We start from the raw sequence: 21,607 nt of genomic DNA, 5'->3' as shown, positions 1-21,607 counted from the left end.
TCGAGCTGCCTGTTCCGTCCCCGTGCGGTGGAGACAGTGGCTTCAGAGGAGGAAGGCTGCGCCTGTGCTCACGCAGGTCCCCAGGGATCGGAAAGAAAGGCCCGAGCCTGGGAGACGGGGAGGGGGGCGGGCACCCACAGGCCAGCAGGCAGGCGGGAGGGAAAGCAGCCGCTCCCTCCAAGGCCCTGCCTTTCGGCGCCAGGGCCGAGGGCCGAGGGCCGAGGCCACGCTCCCAGCTCGCCCGCGGCCCTGCCTCTGCGTGGACACGGCTGGGCGCGCGGACGCCTGGCACCAGCCGCCCGGAGCGTGGAGGCTTAAAACACTCGGTGTGAAAGTACAGAGAGCCCTGCCTTGCTCCCGGGGGCAGTAGGAGGGACTCTTAAAGCGCGACCACTCCCTTTCATTTTAACTTTATTATAAAGGTTATTTAAAGTATAGACATATCAAGAGGTATAAAGCATACCTTTCTTGGGTCATATATTTTTTTCCTCTGTTTTTTTTTTTTTTTAACTGAAAAAAAATGCGGGCAATTCGCCCTCAGTCCCCTTTCTCGTCCGGCCCCATCCCTGGCTGGAGCGACACCGCTGCCAACCGCGGGGTCCTAGGCAGCTCTTTCCGACGCACTTGCCTTCACGCCCATAACCACGCACAGGCCACCACGAATGCCTGCTTTTTGTGTTGTTTAATTAAACTTAAACGCTCAGGGGTTTTTATGCCCTGGGCTCCAAATCTCACTCGTCCTAAGCTCCTTTGCAGAGCGGTAGTTTCCCGCGTATGAATCACCAAGCGCTCGGCGCGCTCCTCTCAGCGAATGCAGTTCGTTTGGGATAACTCCCGACAAACTGCCTGTGATGTTTCTTTATTGCTGGAGACAGTGGGCAGCGCTGGCCGCTAGTGTTGACGTGGCCCGGCAGCGTTAATTCTCTCTGTTTTTAAGTGTCGTAGCGTGGCGTTCAAATCCAGGGGGGAAGGAGGGAGGGGAACGTGTTCTTTTCTTTAGGAGAAAACCTGCTAACCCCACTTCTGCAGACGCTGAGGGGCGTGGGGCAGAAATTAGGGCTTGCTGATAATTAGAGTTTCGGGCTCGCTGTTTCTAGCATCCAGCCGAGTCCCCACAGGCCCCTTGGACGTGCTTAGCACTCACCGCCCCCTAAAGCTTTGCTTCCTGACTCAGTGCCTCAACCGAGAGCTTTCTCAGAAACCAACTTCCATGCCTGAGTTTATGCTGCACCACAAGGGACGTGAGTCAAACGCTCAGCACCCCCAGCACCTCAGTCATGCGGAAGCTTTAGCGCGACCCCAATAAGTGAAATGTGTTGAAAGAAAATACTATTTGACTCCAGAATGATTAACAACGTTGGGCCAGGAAGCTCCCATCTTCTTTCCGAGGTCGCAACGTCCGGAGTCACCTTGGTGCTCGTGGGTGCCTCAGTCTGCCCTGTCTCACCCGGTGGCACGGGGAAGAGCGAGGGCCAGGATGCCTGCGATGAACCGGGCTCCTCTGAGTTCTGAGTACGTGTCGTGGTCTCTCGAGGGCAGGACAAGGCTCTGGAGTCAGACAGACCCTCTCAGTCCTAACTCCTCTTTGCTCTGTGCCCCCCGGCAAGTTGCCTGGCATTCAACTGCATTCTCCTTGTATGTAAAAACGGAACAGTGGTAACTTCATGGCTGTTTTTGAAGTTGAAGCGAGCACATAGTAGGTGCTCGTCAAATGGCAGCCTGCCTGAGTACGAGTGCAGACGGAAGGCAGGATCCCGGTGCTTCACGGTACTTTACGGATGCACCCCTGTTGGAGGGCAGGGTTCGGGTATGCCGCTGTTTTTAAAGAAGGTGGTGAGGTGATAACACTGTGGGACCCCAGGATTATCTAGAGCTTCTGGGCCAGCTCAGGGCACCCTTGTGCTGCTGAAACTAAGGCACGAAAGGAGCTGCCCTCCCCCCAGCCCAGGGGTATGAGCCCTTCTGTATGGGTTCCTCTAATCATGCACGTGTCTGTCAGAACTGTCGTCTCCATAGCAATTCACCCCCTGCCATCACGCCTGCCCCCAAAGCTAGAATCAGCATTTTGCAGTGATGTCTGGGAGGCTTCTTTCTATGTTCTCCTGATAGAAAAAATAAATTGAAACCTATGCCAAAATGCTCAGAATGCTCGCAACGTGATAAGTGCTGGTTACGTATGTGCGAGGTATTATTATCGCTGTTGTTGTTGTTATTATTATTATTTCTAAAGGGAAGTTTTCCAGATTAGCCCCAAAGGGGAGGTGAGAGTCGGGATGGTTAGGGCCTCCCCGCTTCCTCTCAGGGGGGCCGGCTCTCTGCTGGGAGCACAGAGGGACTGGGGAATGGAGAACCGAGAGTTGAGCTATTTGGGTTTTATTTTTCTCTGGCTGGTTTCTACCCCAGGCGATCTAGCAGGAGAGACCGCGAGGGAAACGAAACACAGTTTTCCTTCCCTAGAATTGTGGGCCCCACACGTGTTACTAGTCAGATGGGGCAAATCTGTGAGTCTGCGTGGAGTCCCGCCTCCCCTGCTCTGAGCATTTGGAAGCTTCTGGAAACAGAGGGAGGGGAGCCCAGGACCAGAAACAGGTGCGACAGGCTTCCTACTGGGCCCTCTCCGCTGAGTGCCTCCCCATCCTCCTGAGCAAATCAAAGCAACTGGTCAAGTTCAAACCATGTCCAAGCCTAGAGGTGCAGCCGGGCCGGCTCCCAGGCACTGGACCTCACGGTACTGTGGAAATGCCCATGCACCAAGCAATCCTGCATTTAAATGACAATATAAAACCCACTCACCTAGGTGAAAACACACTGGCAGGAACCCCCGTGCTTGTGTGATATTTATGAAGAGTAGGGCGGGGGAGATGGTAGAGGTGGGGCTGGGCAGTGGCAGAGAGGAAAGCGGGGGCTGGGACCTCGAGGAGGGTCCTGAGAGGGCAGCGTGCTCCAGCCATGCCCTCTGATCCGCTAGTCATCCATTCCATGCCCCCACAAGTGCCCTCTTTTTACCTGGGTAGCAATGGGCAGTTAGAACCAAGAGCAAGGGATTCAGAGGTCCTGCCCTGGCTCTTTGTGACACTGGGATTATGGGGCAAAGCTGCAGCCCTCTGACCTGGAGAAGGGGACCCAGCCCCCTCTTCAGATGAAATGCACTGATAGGTTTGTAACTCATCAGAAAATGCTCAGCCAGATAGAGACCTGACAGGGAAACCGTGCAGAAGCAAGAACGCTGGGTTTCCAGGGACCTGGGTCCAACCCCAGGGAGCAGCTGCTTCTGAGTTCTTTACCGGTCCACCTCCTGCCCCACATAGTGTGAGGCTCGCTGCTGAGAACCGAATGTGGAAGAGGCATGTGGTGAGAGAGGGACTGCCTGTGACTTTTTTAATGAAAATTTACCGGTGAATGTTAATTCGTGAAAATGTCAGCTGTTTTTTCATTGGCTTTCCGAGTCAGCCTAAGGAAGGCCTACTCCCGCTGGCCTGCTGGTGTGGTTGTGAGACTCTCATCAGCAGTCAGTGAAGAACCGTCCCCTCCCCTGCTTAGAACCCTTCCGTGGCTCTCCTTGTGCAGGAATGATGTCCAGACCTGGTCCCACTTGCCACCACCTCCAGTCTTCCCAGTAAACCTCCACTCAGCCACTACCCTCCCCCGGTCCACACTCGCCTTCGTCTGCGTCTCAGGCCACACGCGCTGTGTGCTGAACTGAGTCCTGCCACACCGGTCCCCCTCCCAGCGTGCTCCCCTCCAGTGGTCCTCAGACCCCGCCTGGGTCAGCATCCCCAGAGGACCTGTTTAAAAAACAGGTGGCTCAAGTGCAATGCCTGGACTTGGTCAGATCTTGATGACAAACCAGCTTTAAGGACTTGTTAATTTTGTTAGGTGTACTAAAGTCAGATGGTTAAATTAAAAGTCCTTATTGGTTAAAATGAATACTGAAATACATATGGATAAAGTTACATGATGTCTCAGGTTTGCTTTTATTTTATTTTTTTTAAATACATCTTTATTGATTTCAGAGAGAGGAAAGGAGAGGGGAGAGAGAGAGAGAGAAACATCAGTGATGAGAGAGTCATTGATCGGCTGCAGCCCGCAACTGGGCCTGTGCCCTGACCGGGAATCAAACCCCAATCACCCGGATCCTAGGTCAGCGCTCAACCGCTGAGCCACGCCCGGCCGGGCTGAGGTTTGCTTTTAAAATATTCCAGAAACAGGGGGGGGAAAGCATGTATATGTGAGGAGGGGTTGGGGATAGAGGAAATGAAATTAGCAAAATATCAATAATTGTTGACGCTGATGTTTATTATACAGTTCGCTCTACTTTTGTGTCTGTTTTTATTTTTTTTTAATTTTTTTTTATTGATTTCAGAGAGGAAGGCAGAAGGAGAGAGAGATAGAAACATCAATGATGAGACTCATTGATCAGCTGCCTCCTGCAAACCCCCCACTGGGGATGGAGCCCAAAGTCTGGGCATGTGCCCTGACTGGGAATCAAACTGAGATCTCCTAGTTCATGGGTCCACAATCAACCACTGAGCAACGCCGGCCATTTCTGTTTTTAAATTTTCACTAAAAAAATAAAAACAATTATTTCCTTAGGGGAAATAAAAACCACAGGTGGCTGTTCCCCACGCCCAGAGTTTCTAATTTAGAACATTTGGCGCCACGTCTGAGAATTCGCATTTCTCATGGATTCCCAGGTGATAGTTACTAAAGCTGCTGGACCGGAGACCGCTCTTTGAGAACCAGTCCTGTGCACTAGGATGCACCAGCCCCAGGGACACACAGTCTTCCCGTGTGTGATTCCTACACATCTTCATGTGCTGGCCCCAGCCTATGTGACTTTGGACAGGTCCTTTCTCTTTCAGGGCCTCAGTTTTGCCATTTGGAAACCAAGAAGGGTGGACCTTTTAGCTCTAAAATGTGTTAAGCATCGTGGGTTCTGAGCAAAGATGCTTCATTCTGAATAGTTTCCAATAATGCTCAAGGTTTGGTCTCTCGCCTGTTTCGGCCGGATCATATCAGCAAAGGAAATCAAACTGGCAGGGCTGACGGGTCCCTGCTTCTCCCGGAGCCTCTGTGTGGAGCCTGGGAGTGGGGCGGCTGTGGAAGGACACGAGGTCACAGATCCAGCCCTCACGCCAGAGCCTCAGGGGAACCGGGGGCACCGAAGTCCAGGGGCACCCGCTTCCTGCTGCTTGTCCCCCTGCTTTAGGGCAGCGTTCAGCCCAGGGGCCTGGCCGAGGTTTCAGGACGGGAGTATTTAACCAAGACCCCAAATGCCCCTGTGTATTTCAGAGGCGTGTCCCCAAGCCACCTCCTTCTTTCCGTTCGCTTTCCTTTTTGCAGCCCCAGTTTGGGATAGTGGCTCTGAACGTGCGGGTCGGTGGTCCTCTCAGCTCTGCTCATTCTGTCCGCAGCTTCCCAGGAGGGTCCCCCAACAGGAGTGCGGACGCCCCATCACTTCCTCCACGGTTCCCCCTGCACGGTCTGTCTTTGTTTGTGCAAGTCTAGAAGGCCTTCTCTCCGTAGGGAGGTGCGCTGCAGCTCCGTGCGAAACGATCGATTCGGAAATGACTGAGAAAAGCTCAGAGAGAAAGAGTGTGAGAGGAGAGCAGAGAGACTCTCGGCTCCTTTGCCGCGCTGTTCAGTCAGAGAAAAGGGGCTTTTACACAAGAGGTTAAAAATACTCTTACCCAGGCGTCTTCATGTCATGGTCCTGGCCTTCCCAGTGGCAATGCCTTTTAACCCTGGTCCCTGTTTGCTTTGGGTTTGGTTTGGGGTTTGGTTTGTCAGGGCAGAGGGTGAGTTTCCTCTCCGTGGGGGTAGCCGGGACCTCTCCTTGCAGATCATGTAAAAAGCAAGCTCCAGGGGACCAGAAGGAGGTGAGGGCGTCGGGGCGGGCTCAGTGGTGTGCGGCTTAGAAACGCTGATGAGAAGGTTTGCAATTGAAGGACAGAGAAGGGTCTTGAGAAGCCGATCCATTAGGGGGCCCATTACTTTATATATTTTCTCCAAAACCACATGAAGAAAGGGGAAAGGAAGGAAGGGGGAAAACTGGCTTCAGTTCAGGACGTCAATTATGCCATTTTTTAATCCCCTTTTTACAATTTATTTGACATTTTGAACAGCGGCCAAAAAAGCTATTATAACTATAAAACATATTCATTGGTATAATCTCATTAAGTTGAGCGATTTAATTAAGGTATTGACATGCTTAATTGATACGTGTAAGCCAAGACCATTTTCATATCTCATTTCCATATGCTTTCTGCTTTAAGAGATCCTAAAAAAAAAAATAAAAAAGGCTCCCTCCATAAAAACGCTATAGATTCATCTGCGCCCCACATCCCAGGGGACCAGTTCCTGCCACTCTCCTTGATTCCCAGCCAGCTTCTCCTCTAAGTGGCACCGCTCAGAGGGGAGGTGATGGATACCCAGCCTGAGTGCTTGTCAGGCCCTCTTATGATCAATAGGAGAATATTTATATTAATAAAGCGCCGAGTTAATTAGATAAAACGGGCCTCTGGGTAAACTTAAGATACTAGAGGATGGGCAGAGATCCATATATTCTGCTCTTTGAACATTAAGCGTTGCCTTGAAATTTTATGGTGCTTTTAGAAACTCGCCTTGTAATGTAAAAAGTTTGAAACCTCCAGTTTTCCGCGCGGGAACCTCGAGCCTGCGGTCAGCAGCAGAGGGGGCGGGGAGCTGGGGAGGAGCTCAGCAGGCTCCCCAGGGGTTGCCTTAGCCCACCAGGCGGGGCTGCAGGGCACAGGCGGGAGGCCTGTGCTCAGGGCAGGGTCCCCACAGCAAAGATGACACTTCCTAGGCCCCAGAGCCGCCTTGCAAGTCAGATGGGAGAGAGACCTTGGCCGCCTCCCATCCTCGGTGCCCCCATCCTGCGAAAACCTGAAAGCCAGGGCCTTTGGGGGAGGAACCTCTTCCAGCCTCACAAGCCCCTTCGGGCCTCCCCCGGGTCTTTTCCCTCTTGCTCCCCTCCCCTCTTGGCCCCCAGCCCCCCCCTTTTCCGTGTCTGCCTTTTGTGTGCACGTGAGCCTGGCCCCATCCCGCTTCTCTCTGGTACCGTGCCCCTCTGTGTGTGTCTGCCTCTCACAGCCCTTCTCTGAAGTGACTGTCCCTGCAGCACCTGCCTTTCTCTGCCCTGTCCTCTCATTTCACCGCCTCTGTCTCACCGCGTCAGTCTTTCTTGCTCTCTCCCTCCTGGTTTTTGTTTCTCTGCCTGTCTCTTTTTCTGTCTCACACTTCCTCTCTATTTCATCTTTCCCCTCTCTCCCTGTCTCAGTTCCTCTGTCTGTCTTTCAGGCTCCCTCTCTTATCTTTATATTTGTCTGTCAGTCTCTCCCCCTCCGCTTGGGTCCTCTTGCCCGGCCACGGTTGGCGTTAAAGAAGATCGCATGTCCGCAGACTCAGCCCCTCTGCCCCCCACCCAGAGGCTGACTTTCTGGTTCCGTCTCCTCACTCCAGCAGCCGCTTCGAGGCCTCCACTGGGTTTGGGGATAGAGAGGAGGAGAGAGACCCACTACCTCTTGCCTCGAGCAGCTGCGTCCATCTGCTGAGGTGACATCCTACTTGCTGTCCCCCTTTGCCAACTCCCATGGACTGTGTCTTCTCATTCTCTTAGCTTTGACCCACGTAGCACCTAACTCCATGGGTGCATTGCAGTCACCCTATGAATGATGACCCTTCACCAATGTGTAATCCCCAGGACAGTTTTGACCAGGTAGTGAGGACAGCCAGGGAATTTGCTTCAGGGGCAAGTTGAACTCGCCTCCCCACCTTGACCGCTCTCTTTCCTGGAGCAGTTTCCTGCCTGGCTCTGGGTGCCCTGGAAGCTCACCCAAGTTCCAGCTCCCGTGGGGAGGAGGAGGGATTCTTCGACTTGTCCAGAGTCTGTGCAGAGGAGGCTGGATCCACACTCTGCTCTCTTTCCTGGGGCCGTTCAGGTTGAGGCCACTTTTCAGCCTAAGCCCGCCTGGCTGTGGTCTCAGACGTCCCCTCCCAGCCGTCCCGGCAGCTGCCTCAGGCTGTGGTTTTCTATGCTCTTCATGGAAGTCTCCTGCGCACAGCAGTTGCTGCACAGTCTCCGTCTCCAGCCAGCTTCCTGGGGAGTTACAGAGAGCTGTGTGGCTTGGACCGATGTCCCCATCTTTGCCACCACGCCCTCTCCATCCTAGCGGAGAGCCTGGTAGATTCCCGCAGGGCCCCGGGAAGCTTTGAGGCACAGCAGGCCAAGTGGACCCCAATAGCTGTTTTCTCTGGTATTGAACTTGACCTGGAATTGCGGCTTCACCCCTCCTCTCTGTGCCCTGTGTCATGTTCTCTGGGCCAAGGCATTTTCAAGCTCTACTCATAGAGTCTGAGGGCAGACTCGCAATAATTAGTATTTGTGAAGTGCTCATTAAAGCCAGACAACGTTCGAAGAGCTCTAAATTCATTAGCTGTTTCGTAATTCTCTGACATAAGTATATTCATTGTCCCCATGTTACAGATGAGAACACTGAGGCGCAGGCGGGGTCATCGACTCATAGAAAGCCAGACATCTAGCAAGAGGCAAAGTTGGAGCTCACCCCGAGGTCCCAGGCTCCTGAGCCATGCTATTAGCACTGTCCCTCACCGCCTCCTGGCGCCTTGGCCATAGGCAGGACCTTTGGGGTCAGGTGAAAGGAAAGGAGTTTCAGGGAAGAGTGTGGTTCGGCTGTGGTCGCTGAGCATCTCAGAGAGGCTGCAGGAGTCTCCCCTCATCCCTTCTCTCTGCGCCCCACCTCCTACCCTGGAGGTCCTTTCCTCTTGTGTAGCGTTTGGCATAGACTGGTGGCAACAGCCTCACATCCATCGCAAACTAACGTCATCATTGCCATTCGCTGCCTTCTCCAGCGCTCCCATCCCTTGCCTAGTGCCTTTCAAACTACACGGCCAGAAGCAGGTCCGTGATTAAATATTAGTGTTAACTTTCAACCTGATGTAAATCTATTAAACTGGATCCGTTTTTATATAAATAAACAAGAGAGCAGCATTTTTTCTCCTTTGGTCAATACAGGACATCCACAGGCGTGAGATGTTAGCAGGACCTGTAATTGCTGTGAATGGAATGATGAACAGTGGGGGGGGGGGGGGGGTCACTGTGAGAAATGTTGTCTACGGTGTTAGCATAGCTTCGTGGCCTAAGCGGCCGGGTCCTTCGGCACGCGCCCCGAGACGCTGGCCTTGCAGCGCGGGCTGCTGAGCTCCGCTGAGCGGCCTCCCTGTTTCGGTGAGGGTGATGCTGAGCCTTTCTGAAGCCGCATTGACTTTATCGGCAGATCGCCCCGGGATAGCATCTCACCTTCACCACTGAGGTTTCGTTTATTTGACGGGGTTCTGAAAAGTTACAGGAGAGAACAGGTGTGTACGAGCCACACTTCCTTGAGTGGCAGCTCTGCACCCCAAATTCCAACCCCTGGGCGGCAGCAGCCCAGGGCGTGATCCCTCTCCACCTGCCCCCCGCCCCCTGCCCGCCCTGGTGCACTGACATTTCTTCAGTAAAACAGAGTGGACCACGGAAGAGTAACCCCAGGACCGTATCATCTGGAGAAGGGAGGGCCTGTGCCGTCTACAGAACATTAGTCTCAGGGTCAGGCGCACACAGTGGATCCAGAGGAGTGGTCCACGAGTCCTTTCTGCATGATCAAGTTGAAGGTCCCAGGGGTCAGAGTTAGGAAGTGGCTCCCACTGCTCCCAAACTGCAGCCTTTGACTTCTAATCCCCAGGCTCCATGAGGGTTTCCAGATCTTCTACACAGTTTGGCGGGGAGGAAGCGGACCACAGGGCAGGTTATCAAAACTCCCTCACTGCCAGTCACCCCCTCCCAGCGGCCCCTGCAGCGTGATGCTGAGAGTGCCTCCCTCTGCCCCCGGAGTTTCATCATGTGTCATCCCAGCCGTGGTGAGCGCCAGGATTCACTCCCGGCAAGAGGAGGAGCAGCTCTTGGAGATGAGATGCCATCGGGCACATGGCTGTTTTCTGGATCGAATCCATTTCCAAACCTGTTGTACCCTCTCGTCTCCGGCCTGGGTCCAGCTCTGTCCGGAGCTCTGCCCAGCCAAGCTCCGGGTCCCACTGCTCAAACCCGTGCCTGGGGCAAGCTCCCTCGGCCTTCCCCAGGGGGAAGCTTTATCTGAGATGCCCTGGAACACAAGCCCATCCCAGGGGCGTTCGTTGTCAAGCATGACGCGCCACCAAGGAGACGGAGGTGGAAGGCTGGAGGAATAGGCGAGAGCTCTCTAAAATCTAAATGGACAAAACGGGCTGAGGGTGGGGGAACCCCCATAGCTTGAGATTTATTCTTCATGACCCATGAACCAGGCAAGGGCCTGGACTCAGTTTCACTTATTTTTTTTATCCATTCGACTAATATTTTTTTAAGCTGTATGTCCAGCCTTATGCCCAGCAAAGATCTCTGAACACATGAAAGTAATAATTCAGTGACGGTGCCAGCGGAAATGACCGTGTCACCTTAGGAGCTTGACCTCCATCCCCAGGTAGTTTAGCAAACAGCCCATCCGGATCCAGACTCCCTGTTACCTGCGCCCAGGTCCCTAATTCACCTTTAGCTTTTTGGTGAAGTCAGGTTTGACCGCACCCTGGAACAGTCACTGAGTTAAAGGGCCGCAACGCTGGATGATCTGGCATTTTTCTGGAGCCTCCTTTTCAGGGAAGGCAAGAGGGACATGGAAGATCGGTTGTGTCAGTCACAGACACGCTTCCTCCCCCCTGGGGCCAGAGGAAACAGGCCAAAGCGGGAACTGAAAACACAAACTTGGAACCCACCAGGAAAGCACATTGGGAAGCACACTCCCCGCCCCCTTGACTTTGCTAATTACTGCCCGGGCAGATCTTCACCTATGGGAGGGATATTATGCCTCAGAACCTGCGGCCACCAGGCCACCATCCGGGAGGTAAATGAGGGTGCCCAGGGCAGCGATTAATCACGGAGCCAGACACACGCACACACTTCGTTTCAGAGCAATCCCGTACACGCACCCCGCCGCCTCCCCCGCACTCACAAGGCTTCATCTCCTAATTGCAAAAGCTTTTTGGCACGGGAATGTCTTCGTGAAGAAGAGGGGACTCAATTTGGGCCATCTCTCTAAAGAAGACACGGGGACAAGGCCGCCTCTCCAATTAATCAGCAAATGCCTGGCTCCAGCCTGCAGCCCGGGGATCGATTTACATAAAACTACTTCTCGAGATGAGTTTGCCTCCCTCCGCTCCCCCTGCGCTCCCCTTGTCCAGCCAGCATTAGACATGGCCCTGGATTTCAGATTGACAGCGTCAGCTACGACAATCAAATTAAGGATGAAAGCCTCAGAGGGCTGCCAAGGGAGAGGGACGGGACAGAGGGGGCCGAGGGGGTGGGCACAGCATGGCAGCCTGTGGGCTGCGCGGAAACAGGCTTCCTCGCCCAAACTCCACCGGGCAGGCACATAGCTTCAAACAAAAAAAGGAAACACTAGTCGGCATCTTTTTCAACTAGGTGGACACGCCTCCCCCCGGCCAACCAAGATTGATAAATTAAACCAAAACATCTCGTTGGGCCTCAAAATTGGCAGGGGACAATCTCAGGTGCACAGTTAGATCCTACAATCGGATGGTTTTCAGCATCTGATTCCTGCCCACCAAGGGCACCAAAATCGCAGTTGTACCCTGAAGGGTACGAGGTGCTGATGCAGACTTGATATGAGTCAGAGGCTTGTGGTTGGAATCCCAGTGATGTTTCCTGGACCATTTGGCTAAGCAGGGAAGTCTGGACCAGAACGGAAGGGCACAATTGGGCCGATAATGGGAGCTCCCCAATTCCCCCTGATAGAACTGCCTTGTCACTGAATTGCCATAATCCAGGGATCACGGAGCTGTTGAGAAGCTCAGCCTCCATCCCATTTGCCAGAGATGATCCGCCTCTTATAATGCTGTTTTGTGAACACAAAGAGCCATAGCTGGAGTTGCGTGCGATAATTAAATGAAGAAAGCTTCTGTTTGCACTGGAAGCGTTGGTGAACCCTGCCAGCCCTGACAGGTGTTGGTCCAGAGAGATTCACGTTAAATCCCGTGTCTGGAAGGAGGTTCTCTGCTCACAGGAAGGATGGCTGAGTGACTGGAATAGTTCAGGCCGTGCTTGCTTCCCTTAATCCAGGGGCTTCTGTCTTGTCTGGCTCCCCTTCATATTTCCTTTTGCACACCCCAAACCCCCAAAGAGTCCCACACTGGGCTCCTTCAGATTGGCTCCAACATCTGAAACTCTCTCCCTCTCTGGGCAACGAGCGGGCATATAGCTGCAGCACCCAGCTCCAGCCTTTTTCTAGAACTGTCCTGTGCAATATGATGGGCAGCAGCCTGCTTGGTTACGGAGCCCTTGAAGTGTGGCCTGTCTGAACCGAGATGTACGTAAAATACACACCAAACTCCAAAGACTTGGAATAAAACGAGAATGTAAAGTATCTCATGAATAATTTTCATACTGATTACGTGTTGGAATGATAATATTTTGGATATATTGGGCTAAGTAAAATACTTCATTAAAGTTAATTTCAGCTCTTTCCTTCTACTGTCCGTAATGCGGCTAATGAAAACGTTTCAATTGCATGGTGTCCGTGTGTTCCCATAGGGAGAGTGCTGTTCCAGAATTAGCAGACTTCCCCTGGAGGGGTCTTGGCCTCTGCGCCCTTCAGCCCCAGTTGGAAGTGCTCTGTTGGGCAGCACAGAGGGTTATTTGATTATAATTTGGGGCAAATAATTTAGATGGGCCCAGCTTGCCCCCTCATTACTTTTATTGTAAATATTGAACCTGATTTACTTGGTCACTTTAACCTGGGTAATCCTGATGCATTTGAGCTTGTGATCTCTAGAACATCTACCCATAAAGAGACAAAACGGGGGCCCCCATTGGCAACTCACCACAGAGCAAACCCCTACCCTAAGGCCTCGTGTAGCCTTGTGTAGCAGCCCGTAGCCCTCAGTCCCTCGGAGGGATCCTTAGCTCCTTTGTGCTTGAACACCAGGCCTCACCTGAGGTCACTGCTCCAGACCTGCCTCTCACCTGGCTTCTCAGTCCTGCTCGTGACCTGCCCTCCAGGGATTTCTCCCCTAGACTGTGGCCCTTCTGGAAAACTGTAGGAAATCACTCACCTGTGCTTCCCCACCAGGAAGATGCTAATCCCAGTCGGCTGGAGTCTGCCCTGCAGGTTTGGGAGAGCCCAGGGGCAACGTGCTTGGTTTCCTCCTCCCATATCTCTGGGATCCCAGGGGAGGTGCCATCACCCATGGGCTCTACCTCTTCAGAGCCTGCACACTGGGCCCCCCTCAGTGGCTTCCTAAAATAGAGATGTCGCACTCCACGCCTTCAGCCAGCTCCTGCGAATCCATCTCTCCCGTGGGCATTCTGACCAACACCAGCAGGCTCAGCCTGAGACACAGAAGGCCTTTGCATCTTGGATCTAAGGCTGTCCCTAAAGTCAGACCAGACGCTTGAGGCAGGAGGCTGCTCTGTTTGTTAACTTCATGCTAATAAAACGAAGGTAGCAATTTGCATTTATACCCGGCACTGGAGCAGAAAGCAGGTGCTTGTCCATGACCACGATGCTTATCCCAGTTCCATAGGGGTACACGTGGAGCCGCAGAGAATTGAACCTGACATTCTAAAAAGACACGTGACCCATTACCTAGCACAGCTTGAACATGAACTTGGCACCGAATCCCATGCACTAATCCTTTCACTCTGTTCTCAAACTTGTTCGCAATTTAGACTCCAGAGCCTATCCCCAGGGTTTCCGACTCCCTAGATCTGGGATGGGTCCCAGGAATCTACATTTAAAGTTTTTATTCTGAAGAACTTCACACATATATTAAAGTCAAGCACAGATTATAAATGAATCCCCTTTGTACCCACCCGGTAGCATTTCTATTCGACTCATGGCCAATCTTGTTCCATCTATACCTCTACCAATTCATCTCCTGAACTGAGCACCTACTATGTGTACAAAATAAGACTCTGAACTGACATCTGCTTGTCCAGTATTAAATGTCCGAATGGTAGGACTAGGGCTTTTCTAATGAGCTCAGCGGTGAAGGCAGAACAGAAGGAGCTCTTACTGATATATTTCAGTAACTTTCAACATCAAGGAAGCAAACAATGTAAACTCCTGCTGCCATGAAATATTCAGAAACCCAACTGGAGCAGTGGGAATAATTGTGTGTTTTTGTCCCCTACTGATACTCGGATTCTCTGGATCTCCGGGGTAGGTGGCAGTTATTTCAGGAAATGGTCCAATTGTCCTGTGTAATCTCCCTCAGACAAAGGATGCCATTGACCAGAGACCCGGCTGGAGGTACCTGGGCTCCTTACCTGGGACTTATGCTTGGAGCTCATTTGGTTTTGACAGTGACCCAATTGTAAACATATAATCTTGCTTATTAAGATAAATTGTCTGCAAAAGAGATTTACTTTTTAAGATGAATCCTCCCAGAAGTCCACACTGTAAAGTCCCCAGGAAACAATTTTTCCTGCATGTCTGTCCCGCCTACTGTATAAAGTAAGCAAAACAATACCTTTCTCTTTGGTCTCTAGAGCAGAGTGGTATGCCGTAGTTACTCAGTATTAGGAGTTGGGGGGAGGAGGGCGGGGTTCACCGTTGCTTGGGATGGTAGTATTGAGAGTACAGGAAGCTGTAGATTCGTGGATTGTCCATCAGAAATTCAGAAATCCCTCAATGAGTTTTGTTTTTTGTTTCTTTAATACGACTTTACTGATTTCAGAGAGAGGAAGGGAAAGGGGGAGAGAGAGAAACGTCAATGATGAGAGAGTCATTGATCGTCCTGCGCGCCCCCCTCTGGGGCCTCAATGAGTTTGATTGATACCTACCACACCGATGGGTAGGTTTCCTCTTACTAGGCAGTGACTGGGCAAGTAATTTTAATAGGAATTTAGGCCAAAGGAATTAGAGTGGTAATCTACTCCCCTGATCCCAAATCCATTCATGGTTCCAAATAGAATGGATCCAAATTTAGGTCATTCCCCCCCCCCCGAAAAGGCACCTGGTTGGTCTCAGTGCAAGGGGTTTGGGGATGGGGTTGTTTCAGTTTTCTTTGGCCAATTAGCTTCCCCTGTGGCTTCTCGATCTTTGGTCCTGGATGTGTCATCTTTCGGGAATGATTTTGCTAATCTCCTGGGAACTTCTTGATTCGGGAGAGCTGTCCTTGAAGCCTTCTTAGGAAATGCTTTGAGTTGGAGCCCATGGGTCCCCTTTTCTGACACGGGCTCCCATCTCCTGCTTCTTTGGACTTTGCTGCTAAAGGTCATGGCTGGGAACCTCCTCAGCAAACCATCCTTGGGTTCCTGGAGTCACCTCCTCCTGCCTTATGGAGAACGGGCAGAGCCAGGGCTGTTGCACTTCGCTCGGGTGGTCTCTGACCAAGGCCTGCCTGGTGCAGGGCTGCGAAGGTTAGAGACAGGAGCTCCCAGAGTATGTCCAAGGCCAGGCTCGACCTGTGTCCTTTATTCCGTCTCCATCCCGCTTCCTCCCTCCCTCCCTGGAGTCCCCCAGGAGCACTCTGTGAGCCCCTCGTTTGGCTAAGTGTCTGCTTCTGAGAGAGCCCAGCCTCAGACACACCCTGTTGTCCCGAGTCAGCCTCTCCTGTTTCATCCAGAAGAGTCTAGAATCGAACCCGGATGCTCCTTTCTAGATGACAAAGGAGGGAAACTGTAGTCCCTCCCCCAGATTTTGTGGAAAGAGTATTAGCGACATTTGTGTGTTCTTCTCTGCAGAGATGTGGGCATGAGGCCCGAGGAGGCCTTGATGATGTTTTCAGCAATGTAAATCCTGGGCTCAGTGGGGGCAAAGGCCGGAGAGAAACGCGGCCGCTGGTTGCTGCCTGCAGGGTTCCAGGCGCTGCACAGAGTGCACTCGTGTATGAAGTCAGTTTCCCTCACGGTTCCCCTCTGACGTAGGTGAAATAACTGCCCCACCGCAAAGATAGAGTCGCTGCAGCGCGGGGCATTTCTGCAGTTGGCATGACCACTTGGGGGGTAAGTGGCTCCCCACTTCAGAAACGAGAGTCCCCAAGGTGGAGGGAGCCTCGGAGCTCCGTTTTGTACCTTCTGAGTAACTGGAGATTGACATCTGGAAGCTAATCCCCGCCGCCACCCAAAAACTGCCACAAACACAGACAGGACTTCCTGGGAGCATGACCGTGACCGAGATGGGCGCGTGGTCGTTCCCCGGGGAGCAAAACGCCGCTGTTTCCCTGCTCCCTGCCTCTGGTCTCGGTCCCGCCTGGTAAACATGGGTGGGCAGGGCTGGGGGGGGAGGTGGGGACTGTCACTCACTGTGGCTCTGAGAACAAAGCATGCCTGACATTGCGGGGAGCGCCCCGGGGAGCCTTTCAAAGCTCCGCTGGAACTAGACAACCCTTCAATCCATTTATCAAAGTGTCCGCAGTTCCCGGTTCAAGGTAGCTGCAGCAATAATAAATTTGCGAAGAAAGTTAATCTGTGTCCAAAGCATTTTAGTAAATTAAAAAAGGGGGGGGGAGCGGCTGGGAGGGGGAATATATTGCTTCTTGCCAGCTTCTGTTTGACTTGCTGTCTCCTTAGTAAGTCCTCTCGGGCCCTGTGTTTTTGGATGGAATAATAGCCGGTTAATCATTTTCCGGAAGCAGGAAAATGCACTCTAGCTAATGCAGCTCCCTCTCTTTCGGGCCCTAATTATTTAAAAAGGCGGCTCAGTTCATAACCCCACTTCCAACCAGCCATCTCCCTCATTTCCCCCGAAAGCCCCAGCACACCTCCCTCCCACCCTACTCCAACCTCGTACCTTTCCTCTAATGTTTTTTAAAAAAAAAAAAAGCCGGTTCCCTTTTTCCGGCCACTTGCCAGCATGTCCCCTCAGGAAGGGCGAGGCACTCAAGCCTCAACAAGCAATTGGCCGGAACTAGGCTCTTGGGCACCACGGATAGATTTTGTTATTTTTATTTAAGTGTCAGCCGAACGGGCGGCTCTTGTCTCTCTCAAGGATAGTACTTAACAATAGCTCCACGCTCGGGCCTCACGCTGGGATAAAGACCCTGGTAGGAACCCTCACAAAGGCCCCAGATAATTGCAAAGGGACTGTTACCGAAATGGAGTGCGGCGGGCCCTCCTCCACGCCCCGTCGGTAACACCATTAAAGCCGCCGTTCGTCAGCGACTGGAGGCATTTGTGAAATCAATACACACTCCCGCGGGCGGATGGCAGCCTCATTGTTCACCGGGAAGAGAGGCTCAATGGAAAATGAAATTAATAAAATTTGTAAGCAGATTGTCATGGAGAACAGATAGATTCCCCGCAATCTACTGTTTTTGCTCGGTTGTGGCGGGAGGAAAAAACCATAGCGGGGGCGGGAAGAAAGCTTCGCGGGGGCTCCTTACACTCGGAGGAGCAGGACCGGGGTAGTTACGGCGAGAAAACAGCGAGCAGAATCCCCAGGGGCTGCCCCGCCCAAGCGCAGGATTTTGCCTGTGCGACCGCTATTGTGGGCCATTTCCCAGCAACTGTACCAGATTTTTCTGCATAAATGTTGCTCTTCTCCCTCTGTCCCACCAAACTCCAAACCAGAACCTTTGTGCGATCGCGGTGCCTTCTGTATTACGGTTGGGGAGCCTTAAACTCCAAGGGTCAGTGCATTGCTGGGGCGTGTATGTGCCCCTTCTCGTAGCTTCCAGGCGTGGTTAGAGCAGACGGTTGTAAACCTCTCCCCTGCCTGCTGCCCCTGCCTGGACTTGGAGCATCAGTCCTTTGCCGGGAGTGTGGCCTGAGCTGTGTCCCAAAGCTGCCAAGGACAGCGGCCACGCCTGGGAGGGCAGCGGGCAGGGGCTCGCGGTCCCGGAGACCAGCCTCTGCCTGGCAGGAAAGACTGGGCCCATTGTGGCTGCGGAGCCTCGGGTACGGCCCAGATGCCCGGTGGAAATTGCATTAGTCAGATGACAGGGCCCGGGCCCCCTTCTCTGGGAGGCTGATGGAGAGCAGAGGAGTGGCCTCAGTGACACTGCCTGACCTTCGCTGTCATCGTGGGCTTTGTTCAGCGCCCCGACTGCAGGCTGGAGCCCCGCTCATTGAATCAGGCCCAGCCGGGGGAGCCTGCACCCAGGCTCATCCCCCAGCTAAATTGACTTACATCCATTGCAGACGGAGGAAACTGGATTTAAGAGGGGGCGCACCCTGTTACTCAGCCCCAGAAGCCACTGTATTCCCACCTGCGCCCTACTCCAACTCTGAGCCTTGCCATGGAGCCTAACGGTGTCCCGGACAATCCCCACATGTCTGGGTGTCTGCAGCCGATCGGGGATGGCAGCTCATCTCAGCACGTTTGCTTCCTGCCCTCTTGCAAAATGTTCGTTCCGTGGCCCGGGCTCTGGTGGAGGATGGTGGGCCGACCTCACTTTCCAGCTGCGTTTGGGGCCGTCTATAGCTCTTGATGAGGTGTCCCTGGGAAATCGGCACGGGAGTGTCCCTGGGTTCACTCTGACCCTGGGACAACTTGGCAATTCAGGATGTGTTTACCCTGTGGCCCAGCACGTGCTCTTTATAGGACTTTATACCCAGGAACACGTGTCCCCAAGTTGTGTGGGCAGGAAACTTCATCCTAGTGTGTCTTAAAATAGCCAATTAATTAATTAACTAACTAATACCTAACCATGCAGGATCATATAGCCATCTACACAGTTGGGTGATACACAGGCATTAAAAGTGTTGGCATAGATGTATTGCTAATGACATGAACAGATGTTCTCAATAAAATTAGTGAAGAAGTTATAACAGACTAGATGCTATGAGATCATATTGGTGAAATTTATATATAAATTACCCCTAATTGGTAACAGTGGTTATGTCTGGGTAGGTAATTTTTTTTGGCCTTAATATCTGAAAGTTTTTGTGTTCTTTTTAAAATAGTGGAGATATATATCTATAACTATAAATATACACATGTGTATATAACATACAATTGCTGTATATAACCATAGATATACACAGATATCTGACTGATTACTCTCTCAGATCCTGAGCAACTTGAGGTATGAATGAAAAAACAGTGTGTATTTGGTCTAGCAAAAAGTATAAATAAATAAAACTGGAAAACAAAACGGAAGAGACCTCATAGTTCTTGGGACAGGAACCAGAGGCTTTGGGGGTTCACAAAGAGGACCCCGGCAGAAGATTTGGGTCTGAGAGAGTCCCTCGCCCTCCCTCCTCGAAGCCACACCTTAGCACTGCTTAATGCTCCATGACGTGCCAGAGGGACCCCCATTTGGGATGGTTTTGTGGAAATGCAACTCAAATTCATCACTAAGATGGCCCTCGACGCCCCCAGGGTCCCTGGGACTCCAAGCGGAGGGGTTGTTCCATATCCGAAAGTAAGGATGGTGGGGGCTCTGCTCTGATCCCAGATGACAAAGGCAGAGGGTCCCTGAGAGATGGGAGATGGAGTGAGGTCCACCCTGCCGTGGGGGAGGGGCACCGTGGGGGAGGAGGGGCAAGGGGTCGCCTCTGGGAGGTGGCAAAAGGGAGAATTGGGTGCCGGGTGTGCAACAAATAACCCAGCGTCTTGGCTCCTGGCCTGGAGGTGCGAGACCACCCACAGAGCCCGCCCTGGAGGCGAGCAGCTCCGCCTGGTAACCATTTCAGCAAAGGCCATCTCCAGAGAAGCAATGGGACAGCTCGTAGCAGCCTGGGGCTGAGACTAAACAATCCCCACGAACAGCCTGCGAGGGGTTTTGTTATCGTAATGAGATGCGGAGAGAGCCGGCCCGGTGCCTAACTCCGGATTGCCTCTTTTCTTCTCGTTTAGAGATCTGAGCGAAAACCAGATCCTGGGCATCCCGAGGAAGGCGTTCCGCGGCATCGCCGACGTGAAGAACCTGTGAGTACTGCTCTCCTTGCTTTGCTGAGACCTGGCTCTGGCCAGAGCGGGGGCGAGGGACGGGACGACCCGGCGGTATGGCCGTGCCCTGGGCTGCCCGGGCGGCTTTGAGACACACTGAGCGATGTGCTTCAGTGCCTTCCAGGGAACACACGTCGAGGGCCACGGCTGCTCCACGCAGTCCTGCGCCTCCTGGTCATTTGTCCCCACATAGGGACATCAGCGTCCCGGACCTGGGTCAGAGCTGGCCCCACAGCAGCTATGTGGCCTGCTTCTCCCAGTGTCATTTTCTTCCATAAAACTGGGGTGACAGCCTGGTGGGGGTGCTGCTGCAAATGAGAAAATATTGTAAACGCTTACTGCATGGCACATAGTAAATGTTCAATAAATGTGAACCTTGATGATGAAGGGGGGAGGGGGACCACGACGGCGAGGGTCTCACTGTGGCTGTTAGAGTCTCATGAGAGAGCCCTGGGACTTTGCCCCAGGGTCCTGGGGAGACACAGACAGATCCAGTTCACTAGGTGCTTGGATTTTTTTTTTTAATTTGAAATAATTATTGATTCATAGGAAGTTTCACAAAATGGTAGATAGGCCCATGTACTGTTTCACCGAGTTTTCTCCCAGTGGTGGCATCTTACGTGACTATAGTATTATATCAAAACAAGGACACGGATCTGGGTACATTCCACCAACCTTGTCCTTCAGATTCCATAGTTTTACATGCACTCATGTGTGTGCTTGTGTGTGTGTGCTCGCGTGTGCATGCGTCTGGCCCATGGCTGCAATCCAGGAGGGACTGTTCCCTCGCTGCATTCTGAACTTGCCAAATCACCTTGGTCGTTTCCTCCCTGACCTCCACTGTTTGCTGCTATCAGCATCTCCTCAACCTCCTAAGGGGTGTGTCTTCTGAATTTTCTACCCACATCACTGTGTCCACGTTTTCAGGACATGCAGTTGGAGAGGGGCACAAAAGGTCTGGCTTGTGTGCCTCCACAGGCCCACATTCAACTTGAGGAGTCTTGGAGGTGTGTGTGTTTTTTAACTACGTTAGCTCTCTTTTCCCTATAAGGACTGTAGGAATCTGTGTGTACTGGGAAGGGGACGATGACTTCCAGGCAGAGGCAACCTGCCTCCCATCGCTGAGAACTTGGCAGAAAGCTTTTGGTGTCAAACATGCAAAGCACACAAGAGGGCAGAGGCATGTCGGGGTGAAGGGAGCAGAGGGCAAGGAGGACTTTGCCGGGTGCTCCCAAACCAGAGGCTGCCCACTGCTTCATCTGGGCGCGTTTGCCCAGGAGCAGACAAGGCCTCGGAGAAAGTGACTCAAGATTGTGTGCATAAACCAAAACTAAGAGGCTGTCTTCATTAGCATCCCAGAAAGGAAGGCAAGAGGGGGGCTTAGAGATCCTCTAAAACCCCGCAGGTCAGTGGTGAGAACACTGAGTCACTTGGGAACTACCGTCAGGCCCTTCTTCTCGGGGTCATGCAGCAGCAGTGATCTCTTTGCTTTATTCCAGGGTCAGTGTGTGGTCCCGGGGTGAAAGGGGAGGGGAGTAGACTCACCACGTAAAGGATGAATTAATTAGCCGACCGAACTAAAGATGGACTGATCACTTTACACCTCTCATCAGTTCGGTCAGCACTCATTTGTTGGCCAGAAC

General features: G+C 52.5%; 1 protein-coding gene across 1 annotated transcript in view; it reads left to right on the top strand.

The window, feature by feature from the left end:
- The window catches only part of SLIT3 (slit guidance ligand 3), a 528,787-nt gene that overhangs the window by 331,279 nt on the left and 175,901 nt on the right, over positions 1-21,607 (top strand). The window contains exon 5 of the mRNA XM_087816965.1: positions 19,872-19,943. Coding sequence (XP_087673091.1) covers positions 19,872-19,943 — 72 coding nt within the window. The remainder of the gene's footprint in view (positions 1-19,871; positions 19,944-21,607) is intronic.

Source organism: Miniopterus natalensis, chromosome 4 (assembly GCF_054644295.1).
Source record: "Miniopterus natalensis isolate mMinNat1 chromosome 4, mMinNat1.hap1, whole genome shotgun sequence".
Lineage (NCBI taxonomy): Eukaryota > Metazoa > Chordata > Mammalia > Chiroptera > Miniopteridae > Miniopterus > Miniopterus natalensis.
This window is presented reverse-complemented; position numbering and strand designations above follow the sequence as displayed.